The 16,748-nt window shown below is 44.1% G+C and overlaps 1 protein-coding gene across 1 annotated transcript in view; it reads right to left on the bottom strand.

The window, feature by feature from the left end:
• The window catches only part of PHF19 (PHD finger protein 19), a 32,899-nt gene that overhangs the window by 10,966 nt on the left and 5,185 nt on the right, over positions 1 to 16,748 (bottom strand). The window contains exons 2-8 of the mRNA XM_083595288.1: positions 9,823 to 10,017; positions 9,249 to 9,330; positions 5,549 to 5,644; positions 4,253 to 4,353; positions 3,392 to 3,540; positions 1,702 to 1,797; positions 1,381 to 1,449 (exon numbers count right to left, since the gene is read on the bottom strand). Coding sequence (XP_083451414.1) covers positions 1,381 to 1,449; positions 1,702 to 1,797; positions 3,392 to 3,540; positions 4,253 to 4,353; positions 5,549 to 5,644; positions 9,249 to 9,330; positions 9,823 to 10,002 — 773 coding nt within the window. The 5' untranslated portion in view covers positions 10,003 to 10,017. The remainder of the gene's footprint in view (positions 1 to 1,380; positions 1,450 to 1,701; positions 1,798 to 3,391; positions 3,541 to 4,252; positions 4,354 to 5,548; positions 5,645 to 9,248; positions 9,331 to 9,822; positions 10,018 to 16,748) is intronic.

Here is a 16,748-nt window from a genome sequence, read left to right as displayed (position 1 = left end):
TTACAACTTCCAGAGTGGTTTAGCAGTCAACCTCTATTCCCGGAGAGATTGTAGCTCCAGGAGTCTATTTTCACTTACATGTGCATTCTTAACCACGCTTTTATTCCAGCATATGAATTCTTGTGCACATTACCTGGCAGAAGAGCTGCATTGCAAATTTCAGAGCAGAGCAAATTCTGAAGGTGGCAGTGTTTCACTTCCCATTTTGTTTTGGGAAGAATGGATTAGGTAGGTTCACCTTTAAGCAAGACCTGAATCGAATTTCTCCCTCATCCCTAAATGCAGTGGAGATATTGCTCCTTGCATAATTGCCACGTTCTTTACCGCTACCAGTTTACAGATTGCCTCCCATTAGAAAGACTCCAAAGGACATCTCTGACACCTTGGCACTTTCCAAGCACCTAACGCAACACAGAAGGATTGTTAGAGTTCATACTAAACATGGTCATTTCGATAAGTGCCTGTAAATCAACAATGTAAATAGAAGTGGAGTTAATGTAGATCTCTGGCTACTCATGCTTACTTATGAGGAGGCCATTTCACAGACAGCTGAAGCCTTGGCAATGCATTCAATGATCTAGTTATCTGACAGTGTCCCTGATCAGTTTTCTTCTTATACACTATTGCCTTGCAGGTCTTTTCCACCTGGCCTGGGAGGGCAGGTGAACAGGCTTTTTCATATCTTTTTTTAAGATCTTGTGATTTATGTTTTTTGATGTTTTATTTACTGTTTATGACTACTATTGTTATGTTGCAGTAATGTATTTTTGCTTGTTGTAAGGCACATTGAGCATAGTTTGACTGTAGAAAGGCGGCATAGAAATAAAATGTATGTATGTATGTATGTATGTATGTATGTATGATATAAGCATGTCACACTCTGTAGCAGGGGTTCCCAAAAGTGAGTAGTGCCACCTCCACGGGGACCAGTGGGAGTACCTGGGAGGGTGTTAAGAGGCAAGGCAGCAGTAGCAGAGCTCTGGAGATGAAAATGACTATCAAACTTTGAAAAGCTAGTACCACTGGATGAAGTTCATCAGTTTTGTTGAATGAATGAAACTAAATAGTTTTTGTTTTATTTTGAATGAATGTGCAATTGATTGTTACTGTTCGGAATTTTATTATGTTATTGTCTTCCTTAGTGGCGGAGGGGTATTATTTCTGAATAATGATTTATACAGGGCGGGGGGAGCACTCAGGATGAGTTTATAGAACCAAGCAAGGGCGGTCCACTGCTCTACAAGTTTTGTTGGAACCGTATTTATTTCACTACAAATAAAATATTCTATGAAAAAATAGAAAATAAATATTGCTGCTTATATACAGCTGATTTCCATCACAATAATAAACGCTGAGAGTGCGCTTCTGCCTCAGCCTTACCATCTCAAAGACAAACGTTTGATGTACTCTGGGCCCTGGTTGCACACCGCGCAGCAGAAAACATAGAACCTGAAAGTTTAAAAAAAACAAATAAATGAACAAGCAGAACTTTCTTTAACTCAGATTAGCAGCATTGTACCTGGTGTTGCTCTGGTATGAAGCGAAAAAAAAGATGTCAGTGAAAGTACCAGGCTGGGGAGAACATTGCACAGATTGTAGCCACCACCAGAAAGGCCCTCTCCCTTTATCATTCTCCTCCAAGCCTCCCTCTGAAAGGGGACCCCAACACAGCAAACCAAAGAAGGTGAGGGAAAGACGTACCGGTCTCCATACATCATTGGGCAGCTAAGGCACTGTGTGCAGGCTTCATGGAACCATTGTTGGCAGCGGTAACATTGCAGCATCTTCAGGTACCACCTGGAGGGGAAAGAAACTTGGTTGGACCGGGAGAGAGTTGCAACACCTGTGGAGTATTCCCTACTCAAGTCTGCCAACCACAGTACTAGCATGGGTTTCCCAGAAGGATGCTGATGAGGAATTGCGGCCTTTGGGCTGAAAAAAAAATACCCCACTGGTGAGTTAGATTAAATCAGTCCTTCACAACCTGGGACCCTCAAGTCGTTGTTGGACTCCCAGTTACCATCAGCCCCAGCTAGCGTGGCCAATGGGCAAGGATTATGGAAGTTGTAGTCTAACATCTGAAGAGCACCAGGTTGAGGAAGTCTGAATTAACTCAGAAGAACGTAAGAAAAGCCTCCTGGATCCGCACAATGGCTCATTTAGACCAGCACCCTGTTTTCTCACAGTGGCCACAGAATAGCTATCAGGGCTAGTAGCCATTGATAGTCATCTCCTCTATGAACTTGTCTAATCCTCTAACGCCATCTAACTTGGTGGGCATCACTGCACTCTGTGGGAGTGAGATCCAGAATTTGACTGTGTGCAACTTTTATCTGTCCTGAGTCTTCCAACATTCAGCTACACGAGTTCTGCTTTGAACTCTGAATTAATGAAGACAGTGCTCATCCCTTGCAGTCTTCCCATTAGACCTTCTGGTAGGCCACTGTGAGAATAGGATGCTGGACTAAATGGGCCATTGGCCTGATCCAGTAAGGCTCTTATATGAGGTGTTCCCAATTTAAGGCAAGTCAGAAAAACTGCAGACGGTAAGCAGCATCTTAAAAGAGGCATTCATCTATCTATATCATCTATCTATCTATCTATCTATCTATCTATCTATATCTATCTATCATGTCTGTCTATCTATCTATCTATCTATCTATCTATCTATCTATCTCCATATATCTATCTATCATCTATCAGCAAGAGATGCCTCTTCCAAGCCAGTGGCACACACATGCCTCATCTAAAAGCCAAGAAACTTGCTAACTGCTGTAACTTATTTAATTTAACTGGTGAACTATTCATCTGCAATTTAACTGATTTATATTTCTGCAAAGCAGGTTGAAGTGAGCATAGCTCTATCGATAGAGCATGAGACCCTTAATCTCAGGGTTGAGGGTTTGAGCCCCAAATTGGGCAAAAGTTTCCTGCATCGCAGGGGGTTGGACTAGATGGCCCGCATGGTCCCTTCCAACTCTACAATTATATGACTCTATGATTCCAGCCAGGCAGAAACACAATGGGAGTGCAAAGCAGGGCCCATAAGTGGTGTGGCCTGGAGAGAGCCCCAAGGACCAGACAGAGAGGCTTGGAGGGCCGCATTGGGACCCCAGGCATGGGACTGGGATTTCCCAGTCGTGGTGTAGGTAAGCCTCTCTATCTATCTAGCTGTGCAAGACACACACATTTTAAAGCTTGCATCTACACCTCTGGAGATGTGGACCACCACATGATTCAGGAGCTTAAATCTCCAAAGGAAGACCCCCACAGAAGAAAAGGGCAGGATAGATTTGCTCCCTATCGTCAGAGGTCTTCAGAAAGCTCCATCTCCTCAGACATGCCCCCCTCTCCTGGGTGCCCCCTTTGTTTTCGTTTCGGTTTCTCTTACTCGCCAGGGCCGCCACAGTAACAGTAACACTGCTGGTGATTGGTTCTGTGGTGAGAGTCCCATTCCAGCTCCTGCAAGTTATAGGACAGCACCATCTTGATCCTTTGCAGCGTCTTCGCAATGGTGCCTTTCCTCAGGGCTCCACCATTCTGCAGAGGCAAAAAGCAGCAAGAGGTTCAGACCGCAAAAAGGCATCAGGGACTGGCAGGTAATAGAGGATGAATGGTGGCGGGGGGGCGGGATGCTGAGCAAAGCTGGGGTGGGTATAAATAATAAATTATTATTATTGTTATTGTTGTTGTTATTGTTATTGTTATTGTTATTGTTATTATTTCATTGACAAGAGCACCTGCTTTGCATGCAGAAGGTTCCATATCCAGGAAGGGCCAGGAAGGACCCCTGTTTGAAACCGTTTTTCTTTCTCTAATACTTTTTAATCTCCTCTCTTGTTTTCTTTCTTTATGTTTTCCTATTTCTTGTCTTTTATTCTTCCTTCCTACGTTCTTTTACAGATTAAGTAGCTGTTTGTATCAGTATATTATAACATGATACTTTGTGATGGATGTGCAATTTTGTATATCTCTGAATACGTATCAATACATAAATTAAATAGAGAGAGAGAGATCTTGAAGAAATGGTGTCAGCATAAACAAAGCTTAAACTGGATGGATCAATGGTTTGACTTATAAAAATAATAATATTCTGGCTGTCCTCTGGCAGAGACAGCACACTAGGTTTGATCCACCACTAGCAATTACTAGGTTTTCACATAGGGGCATCCATAAAGAAGCATCTGCCCAGAGATTGTATGCTCCCAAAAAGAGAGCTAGCAGAAAGCATTCCTTGAATCCTATCACTCACCCGTACAGCCAGGGCAAAGATGCATCTCCGACAGAACCAAGATGAATCCACAGAACTCTCATCGCTGCTCACCGCTGGGATATGGCATTGCTGGTGAAAACCTGAGAGGCAAAGTTTTGCAACTACGTCAAGAGGCTGAGCACTTTCTACAGGGTTGCACTAGGCTGAATCCATCACACCATTCATTGAAAGTGCATAGCTCCCCTCCCAAAGAATCCTGGGAACTGTAGCTTGTAAAGGGTGCTGGGAGTTATAGCTCTGCAACGAGCAAACTACAGTTCTCAGGATTCTTGCACTCTTGTAACCCCTAGGCTACAATGTCAGGCAACAGAATGATAAACACACACACACACACACACACACACACACACACCCCTAACAGAAATTTTCAGTCCTTGAACATTGGAACAATCCAACCCACAGTGGATTGATTCACTGTTTGCAAACAGGGCCATGAAATCTGGGGGACCATTTTGGGAAGAGGTCTAACTGTGAGGCTGAGCACCAGAGCGTTATTTGCAGGGACCAACATTTGAGACGAACCCCTTCCTGCATTTACTCTGGGATCATGAATGTTGTAGAAGGGCCACAGCTCAGTGGCTGAGCGCCTGCTTTGCATGCAGAAGGTCCTCAGTTCAAATTCCCAGCATCTCCAAGTATGGTTTGGAGAGACTCCAAAACCCTGGAAAACCATAGCCAGGAAATGTCAACACTGGGAAATACTGAGCTGGATGGACCAATGATCTGACTCAGCTTAAGAAGATTCCTATGTTCCTAGGAATGTCACTCAGCATGCCACTGCCAAGCTCTGACCAAAGGAAAGAAATGCAAGATGTCCACCAGAACAGCTTCTTGGCACCAGCAGGAGGCTGCAGCCATTTAAGGGCCACTCGGAGGCTGCTCTCCTATTGAGGCAAAGGAGTCTGGCCCCATCCACCAACCAAAGAGCAGCAGGAGGGAGCTTGCTTTCCAGTCTCCTTGATAGAAAGAAAACTAAAGTGCATAACATGAAAGGAAAAGGTATTGGGAGGGAGGAGGAAAAAAGCAAAATTGGGGCATCAGAGAGTTGCGGGGGGGGGGAATCATCTTATTATTATTCTTACATGCCACTCTAGGAACCTTTTCGATCTGGAGAGCAGGGCTTTTTTTTTTTTTTAAAGAGACTTCCTGCTAACCTAATAATGATACAGCAAGCTTACTGAGCGATAAGGGCATTCTCGTTGCTGCCATTTTCTGCCTCACCGCCTCCCAAGCCCCTAACACAGGGTGGTGGAACTTGCAGGACATTCTTCTTACCAAGTCCACATTTCCCGCATATCAGTATGTCATTCAGGGGGGATTTTGTCTTTTCCATACAGATGTTACACATTGACTCTTCACCAGGGAGACCAGCTGAAAAAGAAGACGAATGTCAGCAGCAATCCCCACAACCGCTTGGAAAAAGGATGGAGTACCATTGTACTGTTGAGAGCGTATTAACCTATGGTCTGTTTGTGTGGTTTGGGAGCTGCACAGTCAGGAGAAAAACAATGCTGTCCAGGATTGTAAAGACTGCAGAGAGAATAATTGGGTGCACTCTTCCCAGCTTGGATCAAATCTATGCTTCCAGGTGCTATAAGAAAGCTGCAGAGATAGTGCAGGATAGTGTACACCCTGGAAACAATCTCTTTCAGCTTCTGCCTTCTGGAAGAAGGTACAGGGTTATAAAGACTAGGACTAGCCGCCTGAGAAACAGTTTTCATCCAAATGTGATTTTGGTTTTAAACGCAGTGTAAGGTAGCCTCTGTGGGAGTATATTATATTTAATTATGGGGTATCAGAGTTTTTAGAGGGTTAACCAGGCTGGGATAGCAAGCTTGTTGGTTTTTGAATGTCTGATGTAGATCTTTTTCAATTTCGTTGTTCTGTATGGGACAATGACAATAAAGATTATCGTATCGTACTGAAGCCCAATCCTACTGTCACTGGAGGTGGGAGATTTCCACCTCATATACAAAGATGAAAAAGCCTTATATCAGGGTCCCCTCCAGAAATGCATTTCATATAACACCGGTGGTGAGTTTTCTGCTCATAATGGTATTGGGGCGGTTATGTGCAGGCCACATTCACACACATACAGCATTATGATGCCACTTTAAACAGGAAGAACTACAATTCTCAGAGTGGTTCAGCAATCCATCCCTCTTTCACAGGGGACTCTGGGAATTGTAGCTCTAGGAGGGGAATAACAATTATCAGCACCCTTAATAGCTCCCTTAATTCTTTGGGGGAAAGTCAGGACTTTTTAAATGTAGCCATAGTCTTGCTTATAACAGTTCTTGTGCCAGCAAAAGTTTCAGGATGGACATACAGCTTCATTTCAAATTGGTGCATGCCCCATAGCTAGGAGCAGAACGACTTTGAAACTAATTAAGCTTAAGGTTAAGGACCTCTAATCCTGAAAGGGCCCCAGAAGGAATGTTAGTCCTCATTGCTTAAATGTTTTGGATCTAGTAGATCCAATCTGAGTCTCACAACTCAAACTGATTAATTTTTTATTGTGTATATTTCAACAATTCCAAAGTTTGAGAGTCAGCAGCACAGATGTTGCAAAGGTGGAGTGTCACTGTAAGTTGGCTGTTCTGCTGTGATTAATGTATCACCCTTTTAAAAAATAAAATAAAATCAGACGTGGGTATTCTGACTGGATGAATATGCTCAGAACTCTGGAAAATCCTGAAGACAGCATGGAATGTAAGGGGGGCAATGTTGTGCTGGATAACAAAAAAGTCAAATAAAAATACTGTGGATCAGCAACTTGAAGAACAGATGAGAAAAACCATACAGTACTATTTTGAAGTATTGAAAAAAGTTGTAGGCGACTGCTTGATAATCCAGTTAAGTAAGAGGACTGGCCCATATGAGCAGATTGCAAAAAAGATGCAAATTCTTCTCAGAACTGATGAACAATTCTGAAATTGATGTGGACAGTAAAAATCTGATAATATCATATTACAAAGATGATATTGACCACAAATTAGTAAATGGGTATTATCAGTTCAAAGAATATTTGCACCTTAGGAAAACCCAGAACACAGAATAAAAGATGCCATCTAAAATTCAATGCACAGGAGGTCTTCAGCTTATATGTGAGCAACACGTAACTGAAGTGTTGCCCAATAGTACTGCTACACTTAAGCTATACTTGACAATGCCTATCATGAGATGTGAAGCCGAAATGAATTTTTCAAAGCTATTCTTTATAAGCTCTCATATGATGAAACTGTATGTTGCTAGAGAAGTTAGAAAAAGAGAGTTTCGTAAAATGTGCTCCATGTAGTACGTATTTTCATAGGCTTCTAAAATAGAAGTTTATATTGACCGTGGTATTTTCTATGTTTCATTTCATCATTCTATGATGTATCTTGCATGTATGTAACATTTTCCTAATTTTCATACCCCCATAACTTGAAAACTATGAGGCACGGAGGTGTGGGAATTATTCACACCAGTGATATCAACATGTGAGATAATCCAGCACAGCAAATTTAATCAAAATCCAAGATGTAGCAGCTACATTTAAAAAAAAAAAATATGTGGTGAGCAGTCGTGGAACAACCTCATTGAAGAGGATGACAGTGGTCACCCAGACCTCACTGCTGGTTGCTTCAGGGACCCCTAAATGTAGGTCTGCCACAGTCCACAGCTTTCTGCTGAAGCCCTGTAATTTTTTATACCACAGATGGTCCAGATTTATCTAGTCTGTAGTCTAGATTGCAGGAATATCAATTTAGAGGGGGGGAAACTTCAATCTGTAGGAAAAACAACAGGAACGTAGCAAAATGTTCCAGGCGGTTCTATGATATTGTTCTTTTCAACAAAATATAATAATATCTGGATGAAAAGCTTTGATATTAGTTAGATGACCTAGCTCTGGTTCACCAGATGCTTGCTGTCTCATCTTGCACTATTTGTTAAAATATCTATTAAAGTGAAAGAAAGGTGTTTGTCAAGCAAAATAAAAAAATCCAGGTTTCGTCTTGCTTTTGTTGCTCTATGATGCAAGAGCTGCCTCTCTTCATAAGCACCAATGCAGTAACAAAGAGGAATGGTGTGTGGCCACACCAGTAAATTTACCACTATTACACTATTACTGTATCAACGGCATGTTGCAGAAAGCACCAGCAAGAAAACCCCAAAGCGGGGGGAAACTCCCTGTCTGGAACCCTGGAGAGCAGCTGCCACTCAGTGTGGACAATATTGAGCTAGGCAGACCAACAGCCTGACTTGGTATAAGGCAGCTTCCTATGTTCTAGCATCAAAAACTCCTGTAAGTTGGGAGCACAAGAAATTGCCTTATAATCAATCTGACCATCGTCCACAATGAGCTGAACAAGTCAAGGTTGGTATGTGAAGGTTGTGTTTACAGGAGAACCATGGGAGAAAGACAGAACAGGACGTAAGCAAAGGATTGTTATTAGAAGCTGTGGTCGGGCAAGAGATAAGGAAGCTAGAAGCTTAATGTTATGACTCACAGAAAAACTATTAGAATTTAGCTGAAGGTGAAAGTAATGCTATAGATGGACATTACTGCCCCATTGCTTATAAGTGCTGTTTTCATATTTGGTGTGTCACCCACTGTCTCCCTACTTGCTGATTGCGTCAGTTGTGTCACACCAGCCTTGGAACACTTAAATAAACATCCCGTTTTGCTGACAATCAGGGGTGGGTGGGTGTCTGGATTCTCTTGGTCATTCCAGGGCATTGGGCTTGAAACCCAGTATCTCTCAAACACTATGATCCTTCAAACCTAACACATCAGGGAGAAGCTCTGCAGCAGAGCCATCTGTTTCAGGAAGTCTCGTTGTGTGTTTCAAAATGGCACCCACCTACCCCTGAAATTTAACATGGTACATTCTGCTCCCACACTTCAGGATCCCCCTCCATTGTTCCACTACCACCAGCATGTAGGCTGGACCCATGCAGAAGTCCCAGAGAAGACTGCAGACTCACTCACCGTGCTGGATGTCTTTCCAGAGCACCCAGTATTTGGAGTTGTCTTCAAAGGTCATCAGGCAACTCTGTTTGGAGCCGCTCACCTGCAAATATGGAAACCAGGGGGCAGAGAGAGAAAAACTGTTAGGAACCAATGGTTCACACAAGATATTAACACAAGCAAGACTGGTACAATAATGAGGTGGAATGAAACAATTACTTCAGCTGATGGGCATGGAGGGCAGAAAACTGATGTCCCACAAGCACCCCACTCACTTCATTATTACATTGGCTTGGCACCCTCTCCTCACTGCCTCACTTTGCTCTGAAATTTCAGTGGAACTATGACTGACGTGTTCTCAACCTCTCATTGAAATCAACAGCAATATGAGGTGCTTACATTTGATTTTATTTGATTTGCACATACTCTGTGCAGAATATGAATAAAAAGTGAAGATCTTCCTAATGTTCCCAAGAGCATAAATGATGTTTTGTTCTCCATGAGAATAGGACCCAGCATTCTTTGTCTAAGGAAAATGATTTATTTTTTCCAATAAAGAAGCTTTTTTTAATTTAAAAAAAACCATTTTCTTTACCCTCTTGATCTTCCCAAGGTAATAGAGCCCATCAGTCCAACAGCACAAGACGTTCTGTCCTTCCGATAGCTTGAGCATCAGCTCTTGACGGCTTTTACGGTTCTTGGCGACTGTATCCGCCGTGGATTGGTCAACAGGTCTGCTGCCCGCAAGCACAGGCTCAACACTGGCACTCTCCATGACCCTGAGTGGACACTGGTGGTAAAACACGAAATATTATTTTATATTTTTTTTACATTTTAAAATTCAGCTTCGTTAATGAAGGTCGGGGTATACCAAAATTTTCCAGCTGGCAGGCCCACCTGGAACTCAAAGAAAGTGCCAATGCACGAAGCACAAAATGGTAGCTGCATGTGATATGAAATAAATAAATAAAATAATAATAATATCTGGGCGGCTTCCAACATAACACAAAATAACATAACACAAAACGGCCATTCCTACAGTTCCATGAGGAAAAGGATGGTTTCTTAAACCACTCTGGGAATTGTATACCTGTGTAGGGAATAGGGGTCTCCTAACAACTCTCAGCGGGCTGGGACACGGGTGGCGCTGTGGGTTAAACCAGAGAGCCTAGGACTTGCCAATCAGAAGGTCAGCGGTTCGAATCCCCGCGACGGGGTGAGCTCCCATTGCTTGGTCCCTGCTTCTGCCAACCTAGCAGTTTGAAAGGACGTCAAAGTGCAAGTAGATGAATAGATACCACTCCGGTGGTAAGGCAAATGGCCTTTCTGTGTGCTGCTCTGGTTCTCCAGAAGCGACTTAGTCATCCTGGCCACATGACCCGGAAGCTGTGCGCCGGCTCCCTCGGCCAATAAAGCGAGATGAGCGTCGCAACCCCAGAGTCGGTCACGACTGGACCTAATGGTCAGGGGTCCCTTTACCTTTTAACAACTCTCAGCACCCTGAACAGACTACAACTCCCAGGATTCTTTGGGGGAAGACACAACAGCTTAAAGCAGCATGGCACTGTTTTACATGTATAGTGCAGACGGGGTCCATGTGGAGGCCAACGGGCTGTGGAAGCCACCATTTACTGATTACATCACAAAACCACAACCCCCTCGAGGAACTCTTTTGGTTCAAAAAACAGGAGGCCCAGCCAACAAGCCAGTAGCATGGACCGCCCGAACCATGATCTATTTTTATCTCTTTGTTGGCGGCGGATGCCTTTGCTCAGCAGAGACTATGGAATTGAAAAGCCTACAAGATCAGCTGAGCCAACAACATCTAACAGGTCACTCTTCCAATGTCTGGCAAGCAGATGCCTTGCACAATCTTTTGGAGCATGACCCTCTGGTCATGTGTTGCTGCTGGCTGATCACGATCCAAGGGTTGTGCACAGAACACTCTGCAACAAGGCCTGGGTGTCAGTATCTGCCTCACTGAGTTCACACTGGACAGCAGCTCAGAAATGCAGGGCAGCAATGGCGAGTCTCAGGGCTACGTATACTCCCAATCGGTCGATTTTGCCTCAAGCTGGGACTTTGGTATTAGAAGGCGATCAAATACAGGTGAGTGGGATCGTCTTGGGAACTCTGGAACTGCATGGTTTATAAAGGGAACCTGGGATAGGAGGCATCATTTAGCCTGACCACCAAAACACAATGATTACTGCAATGCACTCTGTGTGAGGCTGCCCACAATTTTTATTGCATGCAGGCAACTTCTAGGAGCTACAGGTGAGAGCTGAGTGCAGGGTGGGGACCAAAGGTGGACAAAATACCAGTAGGGGCATGACATGTTCTCCACCAGAGGTATTACTCCTCCACTAACACTTCCCTCTACAATACAATGAGCATCAACAAAAGACCCAGAGTAAAATCTGGTGAGGAAGCACAATTCACCCATCCCTCCACAAAACCAGAAAACTGCTCATGACTTTGGGAGTGACCAGTTCTGCCAACAGGCCCAGTGTGCGATAGCACCACACCCCAGGAAACAGCTTTGAATGGCCAGTTAAACCAGGGTAGCCGAGGGGTCTCAAACCCTCAGTGAGTTATGGACTTCCCTTGCATGCGATGATGGGCTCTGGTGGATTGAACGGACAAGACCAAGAGTGGGTCCAATGGTCAAGAAAGCAGTTTCTGCATGTGCTGTAGAGGGAAGTGAGGGGCCAGTGTGGTTCATCAACCTGGAAGTTAGCCCATCTAGGAGAAGGAAAACTCTTATCCTAAGATATGCCTTGTGGAATATCTTTGGGAGAAGACAAGTAGTAAACCCTACACAGATCTGGAGTGGAGTCTCTAAGATGGTTGGATGGCACCTTGTACGCCTCCTTCCACAACTCCTGCAGCCAAGCTGATGCCAAATGTATTGCTCTGCTTTCCTTTGGGCCACATCAGGGAGGCTGAGAGAGGGGTCTTCCCATCTGGGGAGCCCAGGACCTCCATACACACTGCCCAGACTTGTGCCCCAAGGAGGTCACTACTGCAGCAGTTTGACTTAGCACTCAATTGTCTCTTGAGACAGATGGATGCTCACAACACTGTATTCTATTCTGCTTTGTTGCATAGATTTATTTAGCCACCTTGGGCGGGTTTCTCAGAGACAAAAAAAATGGGTTGTATCCAATTAAATTCTTCTCAGAGTAGACTTAGCAAAATTAATGGACCTAAATAAGTCATGTCCTTCATTTCATTTCAATGTGAGTAGGACTAACACTGGATACAATGGATTACAATACATGATTGTCTTGAAAGAACCTTTGTTTGGAAAGGCAGGACATAAACTGGTTTCAAAAAAATTAAATGAGCTTATTCTTATTAATTTATATACTAAGATATTAATATTTAATATATTTAATATTTATCAAACTAAATCCTGCTCAGATTAGACCCACTGAAATTAGTGGACCTAAATTTCTCATGTCTATTTTTAATTGCTCTACTCCTCATAATCTAAACGGGAATATAACCTACATAAGTTATAGCACCATCTATGTACATTGTGCTTTACAAAGAACAGGTTGAAGGTTTCTGCCAGCGTTCCAAAATTAGCCGGGCACCAGTCAATTCAGCAACTGGCAACCGGCATTTTGCAGCTGGATGGAGATGTCTGGGGGCCACCCTTGGTGCCTAGCATCTCCCCCTGCCTGGCTGCAGTCAGCTGGTCTGCTGGGCACCGCAGCAACAAAAAATGGGTGCCGTTTGCTGCCACGCTACTCTGCAGACCGAGTGATTCACCTGACAGCAAAGAAAAATATATTTATTTTTTTGCTGCTGTACTGCCAGGCAAATCACCTGGTATGGTAGCGCAGCAGCAAAAAAAAAGTTGCCTAGACATTTTGTTTTTGCACCCACAAACTACCGTATTTTTCCCTCCTAAAAAGCACTTTTTCCCTCCTAAAAAGTAAGGGGAAATGTGTTTGTGTCCTATAGAGCGAATGCAGGCTGCGCAGCTATCCCAGAAGCCAGAACAGCGAGAGGGATCACTGCGCAGCGCTCCCTCTTGCTGTTCTAGCTTTTGGCTTGGCCAGGCGCAACCTCTTCAGGGCAGCGGGGAGCCTTCATCCCGCTGCCCTGAAGAGGCTGTGCAGCTCTTGGGGGCTTATCCGGGAGGTGGGGGAATGGACAGAGCGCGCAGCTCTGTCCCTTTCCCCACCTCCTGGAAAAGCCCGCAAGAGCCATGCTCCCTTTAAAGAGCCACGCAGAGCTCTTTAAAATCTTGGGGGATTTTACCCGAGGAGGAAGAAGGGCAACCCATCAGTATGGGCTGCCCTTCTCCCTCCTCAGGGAAAAGCCTGCAAGCGCTGCACACACACTCCACACGGCTCGTGAAAGATGCTCGGGCTCTGCTCAGCGCTCCGTTTAAAGAATATTTTTTCCTTGCATTCTCCCTCTAAAAACCAGGTGCGTCTTATGGGGTGAAAAATACGGTAGGTCTCAGGATCCACATGGCTCCTTGGTTTCTTTCCTATCCCAATTTCTAACACTGGTTTCTGCCCCTAGGGAGCTTACAATTAAGGAAGACATCAGAGGAAGGGGGGGAAGGGGGGTGAGATAACAGGAGGACGTATGATTGTTTCAGGAACTAATTGTCTGATTGGGTGTAAGGCTACTTCCTAAGGAAGTTTCTTTGGACAGCTGTTCCTTAACTTTATTTTGCCAGCTGAGGAAGCCAGAGCCAATTAGCAGCAGGATACAGCAGGCGCAGTCTGTTGCTTGTTAAATCAGCGCTGGAGATTGAGGCAGGTCAGGTTCCAAGGAAGCTCATTCTGTGTTCAGTTCCAAACTATGAGAAACCGCCTCTGGTTTTCCAAGAAAAAGGTCTGGAGTTCATTGGATTTGCCTCTCCAGCCTCACAATTACACAACGCACAAACCCGAAGGCACTCCAAATCTCCTTAAACAAACACATAATCACCACCCATCTTTACCAGGAAGGCTTTGGCACAATATTGCCACATGTCTTAACAGCTCTTGATTTCATTATTGATCCTATTGTCAGCTTGAGGCCCACAGGGGGTGCTTATCTTAAAAGGTGATGTGTAAATCTATGAAATATATAAATAAAGCCATAGCGCACTGGGATGTAGCCAATGCTAGGCCTACTCAGAGTAGAACCACTGAAATTAATAGCCAGTACTATGGCCACATTCACACCACACATTTAAAATGATATGCTACCACTTTAAACAGTCATGGCTCCCCACCCCACCCCCACAAATAATTCTTGGTCCTATAGTTTGTCAAGGGTGCTTAAAGCTGCTATCAGACCCCCGTTTCATAGACTTCTCTGTACAGAAGAGGAACTGATTGTTAAAGCCCCCTGAGAATTGTATCTCTATGAGGGGAATGGGGGGGGGTCCTGTTTCCAGCTCCCAGTGCCCTTACAAATTACAACCCTCACATTTCTTATAGGGAAGCTATGCTGTTTTGCAGTGGTATCACAGCACTTTAAGTAGGAAATGATATATGACAGCCACATTCAAATCTCTCATGCAAGATTGAGAAAGCTTCTTTTCTCCTGTTCTGGAAGGTACCGTATTTTTTGCTCCATAACACTCACTTTTTTCCTCCTAGAAAGTAAGGGGAAATGACTGTGCGTGTTATGGAGCGAATGCCTACGGATGGCGGGGGGATCTGCTGCAGTCGTGCGCAGAGGATCCATGGTTCCCCTTCCTTCCCTCCTCCATGGCTCGCTTTGCTCGCTTTGAAACAGCAAAGCGGGAGAAGAGCCGCTGAGTGGGGAGAAGAGAGGGACAGAGAGCCTGGTTACAAAGCACGGATCCACATGGATCCTCAGGATTTTTGCACTGGGTCACCCCAAATTCACCATCAGATCACATAGCATGTCCATGGCTACAGCTTGCACCAAAAAAATCACGCACCCACTGTTGCCTGGGGCCACAGTGGTGCAAAAACATGGTTACAAAGCATGGATCCACATGGATCCTCAGGATTTTTGCATTGGGCTACCCCAAACTCACCGTCAGATCACATGTCTGTGGCCACAGCATGAACCACAAAAATCATACATCCACTGTTTCGTTTAGAATATTTTTTTTCTTGTTTTCCTCCTCTAAAAACTATGTGCATGTTATGGTCGGGTGCGTGTTATAGAGCGAAAAATACGGTAGGACCAGTACCAATGGATTCAAGTTACAAGACAGGGGAGTCCAACTAAACATCAGGAAGAACTTTCTTTTCTTTCCCCTCATAATATTTTATTAAAGCTTTTTCATAATACAATACAATAAACTAATCTAATAAACAAAAACAGAGGAAGAAAAAGAAAACTCTCAAGGGTAGTTCTTAACCCTTTTCTCACAAAGAAAGGGATGGACTGCCAGCCTCTCACCTGGGAGCTTCCCTTTCTTCTCCTAGATGTTTCTAAGCAGAGGTTGGTTGGCCACCTGTCATGGATGTTTTATCTGAGATTCCTGCCTTCACGGGGTTGGACTAGATGGCCCTCACGGTCCCTTTCTAACTCTGCAATTCTATGATTCTAAGAAATGTATGATATTACTTAAGTTCATTAAGTTATTTGGGTTTGCTCTGGGTAAAACTTAGTTGGCTGCAACCCATCATAACTAGAACAGATGCTTGCTCCTCTACATAGTTTATGCTGCTTCCATTTCCCTCTTCTCTCTCTGTCATCTCCCCCACACACCCTTGGTCACATTTTACACTGCTAGCTCCTCAGGACAGGGACCTGTCAACCAGAGCTTTTGCCAAAGGGCTCTGCACATTGACGACACTAGATAAATAAATAATGGTTCTTGAGAGCAATAATAATAATCAGTAGCCCATGACACGGAGGAGCACCACTGCTCACCTGACCTCTAAGCAGTTGCTTTGATGCTGCCTACCAGGAGGAAGCAGGGAGGAAGTGGCGAGATTGGCACAGTGCAAATGCACCGGAAGAGCCAATCGGGTACTCCTGCCAACGCATTTGCACCACTCTGACCTCACCACTCCTCCCTCTCCCAGTAAGCAGCAGCAACGCAACTGACCAGAGGGGCAGGTTCCCAAAGATTATCATTATTATCATTTTGTGTGCGGTTGTGGGTGTCTGCACATATGTGTATTTTTGTATGCAATGTTTGGCAGGAAATAAGACAGTAAATAACAAATAACAAACTAAATATTGATGTATGTAATTTTTATTTCTTAATTATATTTAGTGGTAGTATGGCTGTATTGTTTTTTGTAAAACAATAAAATCATTCAATAAAAATTATTTGAAAAAAGAAAAAAAGAGAAGCAGGTTCCCAAAGTCAGGTGAGGGGCAGGTTCCCCACCATGCCTTCTGCTACTGGAACTTATTATTCTACAAAAAGGCTAAGGAGTAAACCATATACAAATCTGGAGTGGAGTCCCCAAGGCAGTCAGATGGCATCTTGTATGTCTCCTTCCTGCGACTCCAACCTGGTGCCAAACGTCTTGTTCTGCTTTGGCCCACATCAGTTTTTTTTTTTTTTTT

This window comes from Podarcis filfolensis (assembly GCF_964270895.1).
Source record: "Podarcis filfolensis genome assembly, chromosome: Z".
Taxonomy (NCBI): Eukaryota; Metazoa; Chordata; class Lepidosauria; order Squamata; family Lacertidae; genus Podarcis; species Podarcis filfolensis.
The sequence above is the reverse complement of the archived record's forward strand: the minus strand, read 5'-3'. Positions and strand labels throughout refer to the sequence as shown.